Source organism: Neophocaena asiaeorientalis, unplaced genomic scaffold (genome assembly GCF_003031525.2).
Source record: "Neophocaena asiaeorientalis asiaeorientalis breed wild unplaced genomic scaffold, Neophocaena_asiaeorientalis_V1.1 scaffold78, whole genome shotgun sequence".
NCBI classification, from domain to species: Eukaryota; Metazoa; Chordata; class Mammalia; order Artiodactyla; family Phocoenidae; genus Neophocaena; species Neophocaena asiaeorientalis.
The window spans coordinates 10,580,857-10,597,438 of record NW_020175018.1 but is presented as its reverse complement, the minus strand read 5'-3'; the positions used below and the strand labels follow the sequence as shown (position 1 = coordinate 10,597,438).

The following is a 16,582-nucleotide window of genomic DNA, read 5'->3' as shown; positions in this document are numbered from 1 at the left end:
CTTTAGTTTCTCCTTGAAGACCCAGGAGAAGAGGCCGCTCCTCCTAGAAGCCTCCCCAGACCACCTGGCTGCCATTCCCTGGGCTCTGGTAGAGTCCCTCTCCTTACCCCTCTCTGATCACTGATTCTACTGAATGGATTCGCCCACTCCCACACTGGACTGTGACCACACACCCCCATCCACCAAGGGCAGGGCCTGGGTCTGAGTTCCCCCTACATCCCAGTGCCTGTGGCCAGGTGTGGTTCATTCCCTGGGAGGGAGGGAGCCTCCTGAGTCCCTGGCATCACCAGGCTGCTCACTAGGGCACCGAGGGGCAAGTGTGTGATACCGTTTAAAAGGAACTTGGGCTTTGGGCGAGCGTCTTCAGGTATAAGGGTTTCTTCGTGGTGGTACTTGGGATTCCCCCCTCCCCCCACCCCACCCCCCTCCAATTTACTAAATAAAAAAGCAACTGTAGGCAGTGAATGATTGCTTCTCCTGGTGCATTTCCATCTCCTCTTCATGGTGCTTATTCTTAGTGGGCCAGTCCCTCCTCCTGCATGTGCTCTTTTTGCCAACCCTGGAGACTCCCTAGTGGTTCTACTTGGCTTCTGGAGGGTTTGCCTTCTTCAGCTACAAATTACTAATCTCTCGAATTTCTATCATGTGACTTAAGTACCAGGGCTTTAAGCCTCTTTTATTGTACCACAACAGCAGTCTTCAAAAGCAAAAAAAATGTGATCCTGCAAATAAACTCTGTTTACAAATGGAAATGACTTGTGATGTTCATGGTACATATTTTAGGTTGAATTACTGCTGAAAGCCAGTTACGTGTCTGGCTCTGGTGGGGGGAAATGTGTTCACTGTAAGGAATTTTCTGTATGGGTGAGAGTTTTTTCAAGTAGATATTGGATAATAGCTCCCTGCTTGCTGCACGCTAACAGAATTTAAATGGAACAGAAACATTATCCCCGATGCCGGAATACCAATGTGTCTCCGCCTCTTGCTGTCTGGTTGATGCGGGCTGGTTGGCAGTGTGTTGTAGGGGAAAGGCAGGATGTTTGAAGCCACAGCGTGACCTTAGGCAAGTCCTTCTCTGAGCTTCATTTCCCCATCTGTAGGGCTACCCTGTAGGAAGGAATCCCTACCCTGTACGGCTGTTATGAGGATTAAGTTGAGATTGTGTGCCTTAAATGCACGTGGCAAAGTGCAATGCCCCACGCAAGAGCTGGCCATTCCCAGGCTTTGTGTGCCCAAGACACAAAGCGAGTGCCTGTGCGCAGACCCCACGGTTAGTCTGCACTTGTGTGTGTTGGCCTTTTCCCTCTAGATGCTTAGACTTCCCACAGGTCCCTTTGGGCAACAGCCTGCACCAAGGGTAGGTGATACCTAGGACAAAAAACAGTGCTGATCTGAACTGGAAGCAAATTTGTGCCCTGTCCACACCTACTTCTTCAGTAGTGAGTGCATTGTGCTATGTGGGCTGAGAAATTCCACATGAATTGCATTTTTCACTCTCCCCCTTTCTTGAAAGTTCCCCCCTTTTCATTTTATCATTAGGTAGTAATTAGTATTCAAGGGAAATTGGTCTTAATATATTAAAATTGGTTAAGTGCATTTAGACCTGTACCACAGCCAGTGTCTGATTGGAAAATGTAATTGGGGACTCTGTGTATATAATTAATTGAATTACAATTAAGAACTTTCATTAAGCGATACACTGGTACATTAGAGCAGTAAGGAAACATGTTTGATGAGCCACAAACCCTGTATGGGCTCTAAGTGGGGGCACAGGGATTTGCATCCCTCTGGTAGGCTCCTGGACCTAGAATCCGCCCTGTAGCCCCTGACTAATGGTTTGGTAATGCATCGGGTGACATTTCTGCAGTGACTCCCCTGATGGGAAGAGGGGTTCTTCCAGCATGTGTGCCCTCATTCTCTGACTCTGGAGTCAGAGAGAGAGATGCCTCGGTGTTGATCAGATGTTGCAGTTCTTAGATATTTTGTCATGTAAATTGTCCAAAATGCCCAGGCTCTTAAGAAGACTCCATTACTTTTCCTGTGTTTTGAACAGGGGCAAAGACACAATGGAGGAAAAGGAAGTGATGGGAATTCTGACATCAACCTAACTTCCAGGCAAACCTGTAATGAGCCAGTGGTTCAGACGCTTGAATAGTCGTGCTTCATCCTGTACAGGCTTCACCCTACACACGCATTTGTTCATCCATCCCCCAAATATTGACGGCCCCTCCTCTGGGCCAGTCGCTGTGCTGGCGCAGTAGAGGATACACAGCCCCTGCATCACGGAGCTCACAGTAGTGATGAGCGCTGTGAAGGCTATAAAAGAGTATATAGCAGGGGCCTGGAGCTGGTGAGAATGGGAGAAGAAAGCTTCCTTGAGGAAGGAGTTATTCTGCTAATGAGTAAGAGGAATGTTCCAGGCCAAGGGACTACTTGTCCAAAGGTCTTGAGAAAGAGCTAGGTATATTTGGGAATGAATGAATGGAGTGGAGTGAAATGAGCAAGGGAGAGAGTGCTGGAAGATGAGACTGGGGGACAGGCAGGAGCTTGAATGCAGAGCCGACACCTCCCCCACCCCCACCTTCCCACCTCCATGATCCGCTCTCTTTAGAAATTCTACAAACCAGAAATCGTTTCTTTCTGATCACCTCATAAAACAAGATTATCCTGATTTATTGAGGGTCTGAAATCTCCCTGTGGAAAGGCTCTGACTCCAAGAGTTTAATCAATTAGGCACTGACAGCAAGGATCCCTACCCTGGTTGTAGCATGGCAAATTCAGTGAAGGGTGTATCCTACAATACAACCCTGACGGCTTTGAAGAGATTACCGCAGAGGGGCAAGCAAGTGCGCGTGTGTACATTATAGTATATCACCTATGGATTATTTTTTAGAGACCAGCAAAAATGACTAGTAGCCAAAGGGAAGTGTTTAATAGAAGAGAAGTTTGGGGCTTATGAGTCTTTGGGGATTTAAGCAGCCTTTGGAAAAAAAAAAAAGTGATGGATGTAGAAAGCTAAAGGAGAGTTTTTCCTCCATGACTCACTCACACATCTAGCTTTGAGTCTTACAGAAGGAGTAGAGGGAGTTAGGTTTTATCCCTGATTGTTTGTTCTGGCAAAGGCAGGTGTGATTGTGTTCTCCTTAGATACTGCTATGGCCCATGGATTTGTACATTCCCAGCCCATCCAAGGAGCATTTTACCCAAGGGGTTATGTGGTGGTTAAGGGCACAGTTCTGGAATTAGACCTGGGTTCCTTTCCTAACTCCAGCTTGTATTAGTTGTATGGCTATACTAGCAGGATGACATTCTGAGCCTTATTTTTCTCACCTGTAGAAAGAAGATAATATTATCCAACTTAAAAGAGCAGTGAGAAATTTAAATGAGATAATATATTTAAAGTGCTGAGCATAATGTCTGGCATATATAGTAAGCATTCAGTAAATGATAATTGCTCTTGGAGTTGTTGTTGAGGCAGGATCCCTGTCTGGTAGGGCATCTGAATGGAAAACTAGGAATGGTGTGTTAGGTTCTAATAACCAAGGTAAATACAAGGGATGGTGTACAAACGCAGGTACTGTTATGGCTAACCTGTGTGGCATCAACCTCATTCAGGCTGCCAACAGCATTTATTGAACATCTACTGTGTGCTCTGTAGGATGGAATGTTCTTGCCTCCAAGGAGCCCATGGTCCAGAAGGGGAGTACAGATGCTTATCGTGTAAGAGACTTATCATGAGAGCCTTCAACAAAGGGAGACAGGGTTTCAGGAAAGGGATCAGGAAAGATTCCATTTGGACTAGACCTTGAAGTGTATTAATTTTAAAGAGTGGAAAGGACATTCTGGCCAGATGGTATAATCTGAACAAAATCCAGTTTAGCTGAAAAAGGCATTGTTCTATGTGGGGAGTAGCAATAAGGCTGCAAGATAGAATGGGGCAGAAGGTAGTTTGTTTACTCTTCATTCAGCTGTTTGCACAGCAGTATTTTACTGTATGCCAACTCCTGAGATGGTCAGTGCCTATCTCTGAAGACTTCTCCCCCTCCACCCCCCACCATTTTATTTTCTACTATTCCCCTTCACAGACTCTTTGCACCAGCCAAATGTAAACACTTGCTGCCATCCTCCTGTGTTCCTGAAGCACTAGCACAGCTCTGGCACACGATTGGTGCTGGGTGACTGTTTGCGGACTTGGGAGGAATGGTCAACAGGGTCATCATTGCTACAGAGAGTGTACCTATGAGGTAAGGATGTGGCAAAGGCCCTCGAACTTCCAGTTGAGTTCTAGACTTGGCGTAGATCTTTTTGGAGATGGAAGACGGAAGTTGCTTTAACTTATACCTAGATTAGCCCTTTCAGACTTGGCGTGAGACTCACTGAACCATAAAATGAAGTCTGATGTTCCATGTGGTTTGTGTCTATGAACATAAGACATCTGCCAGAGGCGTACAGTGAGTTCATCTGAGCTTTGATTTAATCATCAGTGCTCGTTTGTCTGAAAGACAGCCACATATGTACCTGTAAGTATCTCCCTCAGTTCCAGTGAAATCATGAAGTATATGAAAATGCTTCTTAAACAATATTAGTTGTAATTAGCCTTGATCTGATCATGTGGCAAACAAGCCTGTCACTCTAACAATGTGTGTACAGGCTTTCTGTTTGTTTTTGTGTTTGTTTTCAGGTATGTAATACAGACACAGAGCTGTAACTGCACTTTTCTGTCCCATCATGGTTGTCCAAATGGGCATCCAGGAACAATGAAAACATGGCATAAGAACCAATAAAGGCAGCAGTTCTCAAACTTTTGGGTCTTAGGACCTCTTTACACTCTTAAAATTTATTGAGGGCCTCAGAGAGCTTTTGTTTATTGAGTTATATCTATTTATTAGGAATAAAAACTGAGAGATTTTTAAATATTTATGAATTCATTAAAAATAATGGTAAATCCATTATATGTGAACATAAATAACATTTTTATTAAAATTTTTTAAAATAAAATAAAAATATTTTCTTTTAAAAATTTAATGATAAGAGCACTCTTTTATTTTGGTTTGGGGTTTTTTTTGTTTTGTTGTTTTGTTTTCCTTTCTCTGAAAAGCATTTATTTTTGTTCCACCAGGAAGATAAGTTATTGACTAATCTCCTGAACCAGTGGGCAGTATTTTCTGTTTTTGCAAATTTCTGTAATGTTGGCTTCATAGAAGACACCTGGATTTTCATATCTACTTCTGCAATCAGTCTGTTACAATACATTGTTTTGGTTGAAGTATATGAAGAAAATTTGGCTGACATAGATAGGTTGTTGGAAACAAGGGGAGTATTTCAGTAGCCTTTTCAGATAATAGTGCATATTAATATTCGTTGCTATACCAAAACTCAAGTGATAGTTTCCTAAAGGTTGGTTGCAATGTGGAATCGGAAACATATCAATGAACTTTTTTTATTACTTTGTGCACTTGTAAGATATTAGACATGAAAAGGGCAAATCATGTCTTACTGTTATTATTATAAAAATAGTACTGAGGTTGTGGACCCGCCTCCCCCCACACCTGGGGTCCTGAGCTGCACTTTGAGAACCACTGACTTAGAGTTTACAGTTACCCACGCAGTCCCTGTCCTTGCTGCTGCTTGTAGGAATGTGAGGAGGGGCAGGAGAAGGAACATGACTCCGGAGTCCGATAGATCTGTCCCAGCTCCACCTCTTTCCAACAGTGGAACCTTGGGCAAGGTTTTTGACCTGCTCTTGACCCATGGTGTCAAGAGTTAGGATTTGAATCTACATCTCTGCACTTGATGTTCCAGGTTCCTTCCAGTGTTATTAAGCCCTAGGGCCACATCCTGGCTCTCTCTCAGTACCTCCTCTTTCTTTCTTCGGTGCACCCCTTACACCCCGCCAGCCTCCTCCTTCCCCTCCTCTCTGCTTCCCTTTGCTCCCTCTTCCCTGGCCTGGTGTTGCCATTAAGACAAGTGCCACTCCTTGTTTCCTTTTTTCCTGATTCCTTACTCCAGACAGCTAGGCTCCTTCCTCTCTTGGATTTTTTGCTTGTTCCCCAGCGCTTTCTGTATCATGAATGTGCTCTCTGTCATCCTTCCAGAGCCTGTTGTCAGTCCGTTTGAGCTCTGGTGCTCAAGTCACTTTTAGGCCCCCCCCCAAAAATTTGATCTATCACAATACATCTTTGAGTTATTGCAGCTCAAGCGTTTTGACACAATACATTATGGTAATCCATGGCACATAGAGACATTAACACTCTCGACTTTGACAAAATACATTGTGAAGTCTTTGAAGGCACCATTACAATTTATCTTGTCATTCATGAGGAGACCCAATTCAGCATTAATGTAGATGAACACAGTGTGGCTTTTGTTTCATTTAATTGCTTGTGACCTTTTTAATTGCTAATTTAACAAAATACCAAAGGGTTATATTTCAATTAAATTAACAGTTTGGGGAGTGTTTTTTTTTAATATGTTTATTTTTAAGACATTCTGGTTCTATTTTTTACTTCGAGTAGATAAAAATGTCTTCTCTTAACAGAAGTCGTTTTGGAATGTGAAGTTGATAGTACAGTAATATTTTTAATACGCACTGTGGCGCAGTATTAAGCATCTTTCATGTGTGTTTGGGTTCACCCCTTTCCAGAAGGATACAAACAGTAAAAATGCAAAGTCAGAACTTTCCCGGTTAAAAAAAAAAAAATGCTTTTGCTGTAATGCTCTGCTTCAGATGTGTGCCTTTAGATTAAGTGTCTGTTGCATGCATCATTTATTGGGCACTTCTCTCTGCCTTGACCTATTTTCTTGGTGTTCTGTAGTGAATTTGTAGGCTCCTGAAGGTCGGGAACCCTGCCTTATCTTCATCAATGTCCCTTCCCAGTCTAGCACACTGCAGGCATGGGGACAGTAGTTGCAGGTTGCATGGCTGACTGATCTGTACACACAGACACATCCCCTCCAAGCAGAGGAATTCCTGAGCCTACTTTGAGAAATGGCACTGGAACTCCAAAACCAGAAGTTGTTCCCATTAAGCAGATAACCTGCTTGGGGGTGAGCAGCGTGTATCAGAGGTGAGTGCAGGACTGTTTCTTCCTTCTCTGCTCCCCCGGTGCTGCTCCCCTTTTGACCATAAAAGTAAACACACCCCTTGTCAACTGGGGCAAGGCTCAGAACTCACCCAAGTATCAAGGGGACTTAAATCCTTAAATGGGATATGAATTTACGCTGTCAGAGAGTAGAAGGTCAATGCAAGAAGCATTAATGTGTTGAGCCAGCTCCAGCTATATAAGTCTTGAACAAAATTAATATGAGGAAACTGACAAGCCTTGCTGGTTATTCCATAGCTTTAAGACCTCTACTAAAATCCTATCATCTCATCTGCCCATTATTAACATTTCAGCAAAATATAAAGTTTTCATTAATCTCGCACAGCAAATTTAGGAGTGAAAACTGGCACTTGTTTGAGCTTTTAGGACTACATTAGCTGGTGTATTAAACAAAATATGTCATTCTTCAGTAGCTTCTGCAAGAAGCTAAATCAATTTCCAGTCATATTTATGCACCACTTTATCTAAAAGCATCTAAGATGCTTTATTAGCAGCTGGCATTGAAATTGCTCAGTAAAGAATTATGTCACGTTATAGTAATTTTTAAATTAGTTTTAATCCAACCTCATAAAACGTAAAACTCTTAAGTGTGGTTTTTTTAAAATAATTGGCATTTTAGCATAATGAGCTGTTACCTCTTTCCAAATCAAATACCTGCAATATTTAGAAAATACTAATTGGTAAAGAAAACAGAAGTTCTTAAGCTGAGTTGTATCTAATAATGGCATTTTCTCAGAAAAGATGGCTTTAAATGATTTAAAACATGAAAGGATTTTAGTATTTCTCCAAAATTCTCAGTTTAAAAAGTTCTAAAGTAAAAGTAAACACATCTTGGCAGCTCTGTTTTAGTAAAAGGTATATTTGGAGAAAATGAATAACTATTTGAAACTTTAATTTCTAGCCAGCCTCTTGGCTTGCGATGTGGACATTACTCTGGAGACAGTAACGATCATGATCACAGCATCTGTATCCAAAATCACAGGTGTTCCAGAGAAAGGAAACAGGATTACCAAATGACCCTTGCAGACGTCGAGTGCAACTTTGCTAGTCTTGGCAATGTGATGTTGGTTAAGTCACTACGCCTCTCTGATCCTGGGGATACGGCACTCGGTATTCATCCAGCAAATTGTTATTGAGCTCTTGCTTTATTCTGTGCGTGGTAGCACTAGCAGGGTCTGGGCTGTGGTGTTTAGTAAAGCAGTTACTCTGCCTCTGCTCTTGGGGTTACAGTCTAGTGGTGGAGACAGACGATTACTATCTGTGATAAATAACCTGAAGGGAAAGGCAGGGTGCAGTGACAGACGGAGCCGAGCTAGACTTAGGGTTCCTTGGAATGTCACTTGAGCCAAGCTCATCAGAGGGATGGGGAGGAGGCCTGGAGAAAAAGGCCAGGAGGGAGTGCAATGGGAAGAAGGGTGACCTGGGCGGAGAGGTCAACACGTGGGACTGTGTCACAGGCATTCGGTGACTGGCCCATTAAGGCTGAGGCTGCAGCCTTACCGAGGGGAAAGCATCCTTGTAGGTGCTAGAATGGTCCAAGCTGGGAATAGTTGTAGTGTTTGGAAGTAAAACGCACAATTCCTGATAAATTAGTTAAATGTGAAGGCATCAGAAAACAGCTTTGCCTTAAAAGCCTCCCCTGTAAGGAATAACTGTGGGAAGGAAAGTGTGTAATTGGTAGGCATAGAGAATTTTCCAGTTTTATGCCCAAATCTAGAGTTTTCCATTCCTCCAACTCTGTGCCAAGGAGTTCTCTCGTGGTCTCCCTGTGGAACCGTCTCTGTGTACTTATCACAAGGCCTTGGGCACCCCGCTCTGGTTGGCCTCTTCTAGACAGATGCTCCCTCCCACCAGCAGCCACACCTTCAGAAGACCACATTTCAAACTCAGGCATGGGGGGTGACGAGAGTTAGTTTAGCTTTGCTTATGTGACCTTGGGCGTGTGACTTTGCCTCTCAGAGCCTCGGCTTCTTCATCTGTGTAATACGAAAATTATAGGACCTACCTACCAGGTTGTCTTGAGACTTAAATGCATGTGTGAAGCGCTCAGCACCATGCCTGATGTATGAGTACTCACCTGTACTAGCTATCGTTATTATTATTGATTGATTTGTTTATTTAGCAAAGTTTAGTGAGAGCATGCCAGTTACGTGTACCGCTTGCAGGAAAAGATGTAGAGATGAATAAGAGACTTTACTGATCCTCACGAAGTTTCCAATTTAGGACACAGCAACCACTCAGCAATTCTAGTGCAAGCCTAAATGTGATCCACTATGACAAGAGAATAAAAATAATCATGACTGCTATTTATTAAGCGTATTACATACTAGGTTCTCTAAATATGTTTTGGTATTCTGTGGATGGCAGATGCTGGGGTTGAGAGAAATAGTCATTTGGCCAATATCACACAGTAAGTTAGAGGCAGAGCCAGGAATTGAGCCCAGGTCTCCCTGGCTCCAAGTCCAGTATAAACAAGCTGCCATGGAGTTCAAGAGGAGGTGGAATCTGAGCTAGCCTGGGTGGAGTTTTGACAGAGGGATGTTCTAGGCCAACGGTACCACGTGAGCAAAGAACCAGAAGTAGAAAAACCTGAACCTATATATAGTCTGAGGAGTTTGGGAAGCGCTGAGAGAAGGTATGTGTTAGAAATGACAAATAAAATGGGAAATTTCTGTTTCAGCAAGATTGTGGATGTCCTCGATTGCTTGACTGAAAAGAGTGTGCTTCATTCAGGAGGCCTTGGGAAGCCAGGGAAGATTTTTGAGCTCCAGTCTTCTTATTTGTCCCCACTATCAGTATCAGAGTACTTAGTGCAACACTACACGTTTGATGAGTGAATGAGTGATCAAACCTTTAGAAAGATAAATCGGAAAGTCCTGTAGTAGCTGGACTGCTGAGGGATCCTGGTGGCCAGAAGGCCATTGAGGAGACTGTTACAGCCATCTGAGCGCGAGCAGGCTCATACCTGAACCACTGGAGGCTGTGGGGCGCAGGACAGGAAGTTGATAAACAGACAGTTTGCAAATCGTGGGAAGAACAGGGATTCTTCAAGGAGCATGGACTACTTTTATGATCAGGAAAATTAATAGAAAAAGAAGCAAGAAGTGTGACCACCCATGCTTTTGTGATTTTGACTTACTCTTGTGGAGACAGAGCTTCTGGCGAGCAGGAGTTTTTCTGCCCTCTGTATTGCTGCTGCCCAGCCAAGGGCCTGCCATAGAACAGGCAGTGTTTGTGGAATTAATTGTTCAGTGATTAATATGTTACCATTCTTTGTTTACTGGAATGGCATTATTAAGTCATCACTCAGCCTTTTCTTTTCCAAATTAAATAGCCCATATTATTTTAATTTATCCCAAAGCATTTTAAGCAGACACCATTTGCCAAGCCTCATGTATCTTTATGTGTTAAACTGCTTTTTCCTCCCCAGGTTCAAGGGCAGACGGGGTTTTTGAGGAGGATTCGCAAATTGACATAGCTACAGTACAGGATATGCTGAGCAGCCACCACTACAAGTCATTCAAAGTCAGCATGATTCACAGACTCCGATTCACAACTGATGTACAGTTAGGTAAGTGTGTCAACTTTCTATCCGTGGTCAATGTCGAAATAGGGAAAGAAATAACATACAACTTTTATGTGACCTGAATGACTAACAGTAATTTGTTTTCAGAGAAAATGTTGAAGCAGTGAAATTTAAAGTAACTCCTTTTTCCCACCTGAGTGCTCTGTCTTGTCTTCGTTTTTATGAAGCAGAATATTAGAAATAGAACTAACTTGAGACTCTTTGCAAACTGATTGACTTATGTGAAGTTCCATAATTTTCATTCTGTATTTCTCCTACATCCTATCCTTAGAACTGCTTTGTAACATTACTACTTGCCTTTTCTTACTCCATGAATCCATTCCTTATTCATTCGTGCCTTTATTTGGGAAGCTTTATAATGATCTCAGAAGTTATATCTGGATCCTCACCAGATAATCTAGAACTAAAATTCAATTAATATTTGGGGTTAATTTGTTTCCATTAAGCGCTAAATTTCTGTTTTGACTTAAACCTAACAGAGGTAGAAAAAGTGTCGTAGTAGTCAGCAGAATATGCATAAGCCAACATCATCACCATCCTCATGGCCGTCATCTATAGGTATATGCGTGTATTAGGCACTGTGCTCAGTGCTTTACATGCACTACTAACCTACCTAAAAGGTAGGTACTTTTACTGTCTCCATCTGACAGAGAAGGTAAATGAGGTGCAGAGAGGTGAAGTCTCATGCCCATGCTCACACAGCAGGTAGGTAGTGGAATCAGGGGCAGAACCCTGGTCTGGCCAACTGGAATGCACCTGCTGCATAAAAGAGGATGATGGGAGGGCAGGGGAGCGGGTACAGGTGCCAGGCTTACCCAGTCAGGGAGCTGAGCTACTCCCGGGCTCTGCCGAGACCTCTGCCACACTGCCTCTTCCTGGGCTTCGTTTGCTTCATGCGTAAAGGGAGAAAGTTTGAATTCTAACTCTAAGGCTCACTAATCTTATGTTTCTCACAAATGTTTTGTAAATGTCTCATAATAAAACCTTTTCTAATGTGGGCATTAGTGTGGCTAATTTGTAATAAGTCTCAAAAAGCTCTCAAATGTTCATCCCAACTTGACCGACAGGAGCTTGAGATATGCTGACAGTAGCTTACTAATTAAGAGATGAGCATCAGAATCACATTTGGTTTAAATTGTGGCTCTGTCGACAACCAGCAGTATTAGGCAAGTGTCTTAATCTTTCTGAGGCTTGATTCCATTCTGTTTAAATGGGAATATCAGTGTGCCAGCCTCTTAGGATTGCTGTGGGGAATGAGTCAGATACTCCACTTAGCTTAGCGCAGGGCCTGGCAGTTGGTGACTGTGAGCTGTTAGTGGAGACTGTGAGCTGTTAGTGAGCTGTTAGTGGAGACTGTGAGCTGTTAGTGGAGAGGCAATATAGTGGAAGCTTGGAGGACAGACTGAAGAGTTAGAAGCCTGGGTTCAAACCCTGGCTCATTCATTAGCTGCATCAACACAGTCAAGTGATGCAGAGCCGCAATTTCCTCCTCTGTAAGATGAAGATAATAGTCTGTCTCATAGATAGGGTAATTACGGGGATGAAAAGTCATTATCACACACGCAATACTTAGAAAGGTGCATGGCACATAGCAAGTGCTCAGTAAACAAGAGCTTGTAAGATGATGGTGATTCTGACAGACTGAATAGATGAATTAGCACCCAGTATCTGAATTGGAACACACACAACCTACCTTTTTTCCCCCTCCGTAAACCTCTTTCTCCCTCCTCACAAAAAAAACCTCTAAAGTGGTAAAAATTGTTTATTTAATGTTAATTCTTAAAACATAAAGTTCTTCAGCGTTGTTCTTTCTAAAGATGCTTTTTCTGGTATCTCTCATAGAAGTAAAATTAATAAGGCTGCTCAAAAACAAGCCAGATGCCCAAAAAAGGGGGAGAAAGCACATGTTGTATGATTCCATGTATATAATGTTCAAAAGTACACAAAAGTAATATGTAGAAGTAATGATAGTGGTTATCCTGGAGAGTGAAGAGGCTCTAGTGACTGGATGGGGGAGCATCTGGGGTACTGGTAAGGTTCTGTTTCTTGATCTGGGGGCTGATTACGTGAGTATGTAGACTTTGTGGAAAAGTCAAGTTATATAAACTCTTGGGATTTATACACTTTGTATATTTTCAATTAAAAGTTTGCTAGGGCTTCCCTGGTGGCGCAGTGGTTGGGAGTCCGCCTGCCGATGCAGGGAACGCGGGTTCGTGCCCTGGTCCGGGAGGATCCCACATGCCGCGGAGCGGCTGGGCCCGTGAGCCATGGCCGCTGGGCCTGCGCGTCCGGAGCCTGTGCTCCGCGACGGGAGAGGCCACGGCAGTGAGAGGCCCGCATACCGCAAAAAAAAAATTTGCTAAAATAAGAATGCTACTCAGACATCATTTGTGTTTGCCTGCAGTGCTTTCCCAGTAACAGAGGGTCTGCTTTTTCTGAGTGGGTCTAGTTTTAAGAAGCCCAGTAAGTAGCCTGACTGCAGTCAAGATAGAGGTCCAGGGTACAAGGTGAGGATTTTCCCAGGTGAGCATAATCCCTGCTGTTCCCCAAGGTGCAAAGCAGTGCCTTGGAAAGATAATCAAGAGCGAGGCTTCTTTGCCCACATTTTTTCCAAAGGCAAAAAGCCAAACTTGAATTCATCAGATTCTGATCTGTATATTCATTCAAAGGAAAAAGTCCACAAAAGGGTCTGTGCAGAGAGCCCAAGTTCTGCAGGCAAAAATGGGTTTGAATCCCAGCTTTACCACTTGCCTGCAGTGTCAGCTTAGACAAGTCCCTTCCCCTTTCAGTCTTAGTGTTTGTCATTTATGAAGTGGGAATTATAATGTTTACCTTTCAAGATTGTGTATGAAAGTGGCCCATAGTAGCTTATCTTAGTGCTGTTGTCATTGTCATTATTATGTTTATTTTGCCTATTGCTTTCTCTCCTAGTCCACCATCTTTTTTTTTTTTAACATCTTTATTGGAGTATAATTGCTTTACAATGGTGTGTTAGTTTCTGCTGTATGACAAAGTGAATCAGCTATACATATACATATATCCCCATATCTCTTCCCTCTTGTGTCTCCCTCCCTCCCAGCCTCCCTATCCCACCCCTCTAGGTGGTCACAAAGCACCGAGCTGATCTCCCTGTGCTATGCGGCTCCTTCCCACTAGCTATCAGTTTTACGTTTGGTAGTGTATATATGTCAGTGCTACTCTCTCACTTCGTCCCAGCTTACCCTTTCCCCTTCCCCTTCCTGTGTTCTCAGGTCCATCCTCTAGTAGGTCTGAGTCTTTATTCCCGTCCTGCCCCTAGGTTCTTCATGACCTTTTTTTTAGATTCCATATATATGTGTTAGTATATGGTATTTGTTTTTCTCTTTCTGACTTACTTCACTCTGTATGACAGACTCTGGGTCCATCCACCTCACTACAAATAACTCAATTTCGTTTCTTTTAATGGCTGAGTAATATTCCATTGTATATATGTGCTGCATCTTCTTTATCTATTCATCTGTCGATGGACACTTAGGTTGCTTCCATGTCCTGGCTATTGTAGATAGAGCTGCAGTGAACATTGTGGTACATGACTCTTTTTGAATTATGGTTTTCTCAGGGTATAAAAATATGGAACGCTTCACAAATTTGCGTGTCATCCTTGCACAGGGGCCATGCTAATCTTCTCTGTATCGTTCCAGTTTTAGTATATGTGCTGCCAAAGCGAGCGCTAGTCCACCATCTTGAAAGTATTTAACCAGGTCACTCAAATTAAGTAGTGGCTCTGTTGGCAAAGTCACGGTGGAGACTTGTCAGGTAGAAATAGATGATGATAGTAATGCAAGTGTCTCTGCCTAGAGCATTGGATCTCAGAAATGAGGTGACTGGAAGCTGGTCCCAGTCACCTCTGAATGCTTCCAGTGGCACACAGTGACTTTCTGGTGGAAAGTCACAACTGAGGAACTTCTAAAATATTAGATGTTGTCAGAACATTTGTTTCTGTTATGAATCTAAATTCAGTCTGTACCGTTATAAGCAAAAACTTCATTAATTAATCCTAAGTAATTTTGTGACAATCGGATAAACTGTGCCCACGAGTACTATATCATGCAGTGAATAAATAAGTTCATTTCCTATTCGCATGTAGATGAGCTCAGGTATGTATTAAGACCCTTACTTCCTTCTTGGAAAGCAGATGATAACACCCTTTTCATTCTCACAACAACAAAAGGCTGCACACAGTAGTCCAGAAATTCTTTCTTTCTGAAACAGCATCTACTGCGAAGTTCAGGGCAGCAAACGTTCTTTATGAGCATTCAAGTGAGCAGCTGGATTCTGAGATCAGTAAATAATTTATTTTATTTCAACTGACTAGCCGGGTGCTTCAGATCTTTCCTGACACTGATGGATGGTCTCCTCTGCTCGTCCATCCTGTGTCAGTCAGAGCAGAGATTCCACTTGCCCCCTGTGGCAAGTTCTTCTAAGTGGTAAGTGTCTGTGTGCGGCATTTACCCAGCAGCACTGCTGATTCCACAAAAAACCACCCGTCCACTCTGAGTTAGTGGTACATGAGAGCGCAGAGCCGAGGCTCGGCATTCCCAAGCTCTGCGGTGCCATTGTAGCAGCCTGCCTCCTGATTGGGGAGTAGGGGCCAGTGTCCCAGTTTTACTGTCTGCTGTTTGTTTCTGGGAAAGTCAGGGGATAAGAGACTCAGACTTTGATTTGCAAAACCCAAAATTACATCAATTTTCCACCAGACTTTTTTTTTTTTTTAGTCTCAGCATTTCTTTTAATAACAAATTGTTAACTGAATAATCCAGTGATCAGCAGTGTGTTTTAAGTATACTGTGGTACAGCCATATACAGAAATGTTATAAAACCTTTGAGAGGAAGCCCTCTCAAAATTTTTCTTGAAATGAGAATGTATCAATATGTTAAAATAGAAAAAATATGGTGCTCTGTGACCACCTAGAGGGGTGGGATAGGGAGGGTAGGAGGGAGGGAGACGCAAGAGGGAAGAGATATGGGAACATATGTATATGTATAACTGATTCACTTTGTTATAAAGCAGAAACTAACACACCATTGTAAAGCAATTATACTCCAATAAAGATGTAAAAAAAAAATAGAAAAAATAACATTCACTGTATGATTTGCAGCTATGCAAATATGAGTATATGTACATAAGCACATATATGCCAACACGTGTATACATAAATATATATATATTTAAAAATTCCTCCAAGGAAATATATCAAAATGCTACCAATAGTTATCAATGGGTGGTAAAGTTACAAGTGATTTTTTTTTCTTTTTTTCCTGGGATTTTTACAGTGATCACATATGGCTTTTCTGTGGAAAGGAGCTTTTTTCTTTTTTAAAAGCCTTTTCTCTTCATCATATTAAAAAGAGAAATGAATGAAGTAGTGTGTTAACTGCCCATCCGGATGTATCGTATCTTACTGGTTGTCAAGCAGCATATCCTACATCGTGCCCATGTCCAGTCACAGGCAGAAAGGACAGAAACTCAGGCACAAACACACCCCATCCCAGTGGCAGTGCATTGACTCTAGGGAGCAGCCTAAGCGGCGCGTGCAGCAACTTCGGTTCTCACTCAACCCGCTCCCCATCCCTCACCCAACGTTTCAGGTTGACTTTTTTTTTTTAATTTATTTATTTTTGGCTGTGTTGGGTCTTCGTTTCTGTGCGAGGGCTTTCTCCAGTTGCGGCGAGCGGGGGCCACTCACTGTCACGGCCTCTCCCATTGTGGAGCACAGGCTCCAGATGCACAGGCTCAGTAGTTGTGGCTCACGGGCTTAGTTGCTCCACGGCATGTGGGATCTTCCCAGACCAGGACTCGAACCCGTGTCCCCTGCATTGGCAGGCAGATTCTTAACCACTGCTCCACCAGGGA

General features: G+C 42.9%; 1 protein-coding gene and 1 non-coding gene across 3 annotated transcripts in view; one reads left to right on the top strand and one right to left on the bottom strand.

Annotated features, from left to right (window-relative positions):
• The window catches only part of MAPKAP1 (MAPK associated protein 1), a 232,579-nt gene that overhangs the window by 176,261 nt on the left and 39,736 nt on the right, over window positions 1–16,582 (top strand). For both annotated transcript variants that reach the window (XM_024762289.1, XM_024762288.1), the window contains one exon: window positions 10,534–10,674. In XM_024762289.1, the coding sequence (XP_024618057.1) occupies window positions 10,534–10,674 (141 nt within the window). The remainder of the gene's footprint in view (window positions 1–10,533; window positions 10,675–16,582) is intronic.
• Window positions 14,293–14,399, bottom strand: LOC112411590 (U6 spliceosomal RNA). The gene has a single exon (XR_003005670.1). It is a non-coding gene; the product is annotated as a U6 spliceosomal RNA (small nuclear RNA).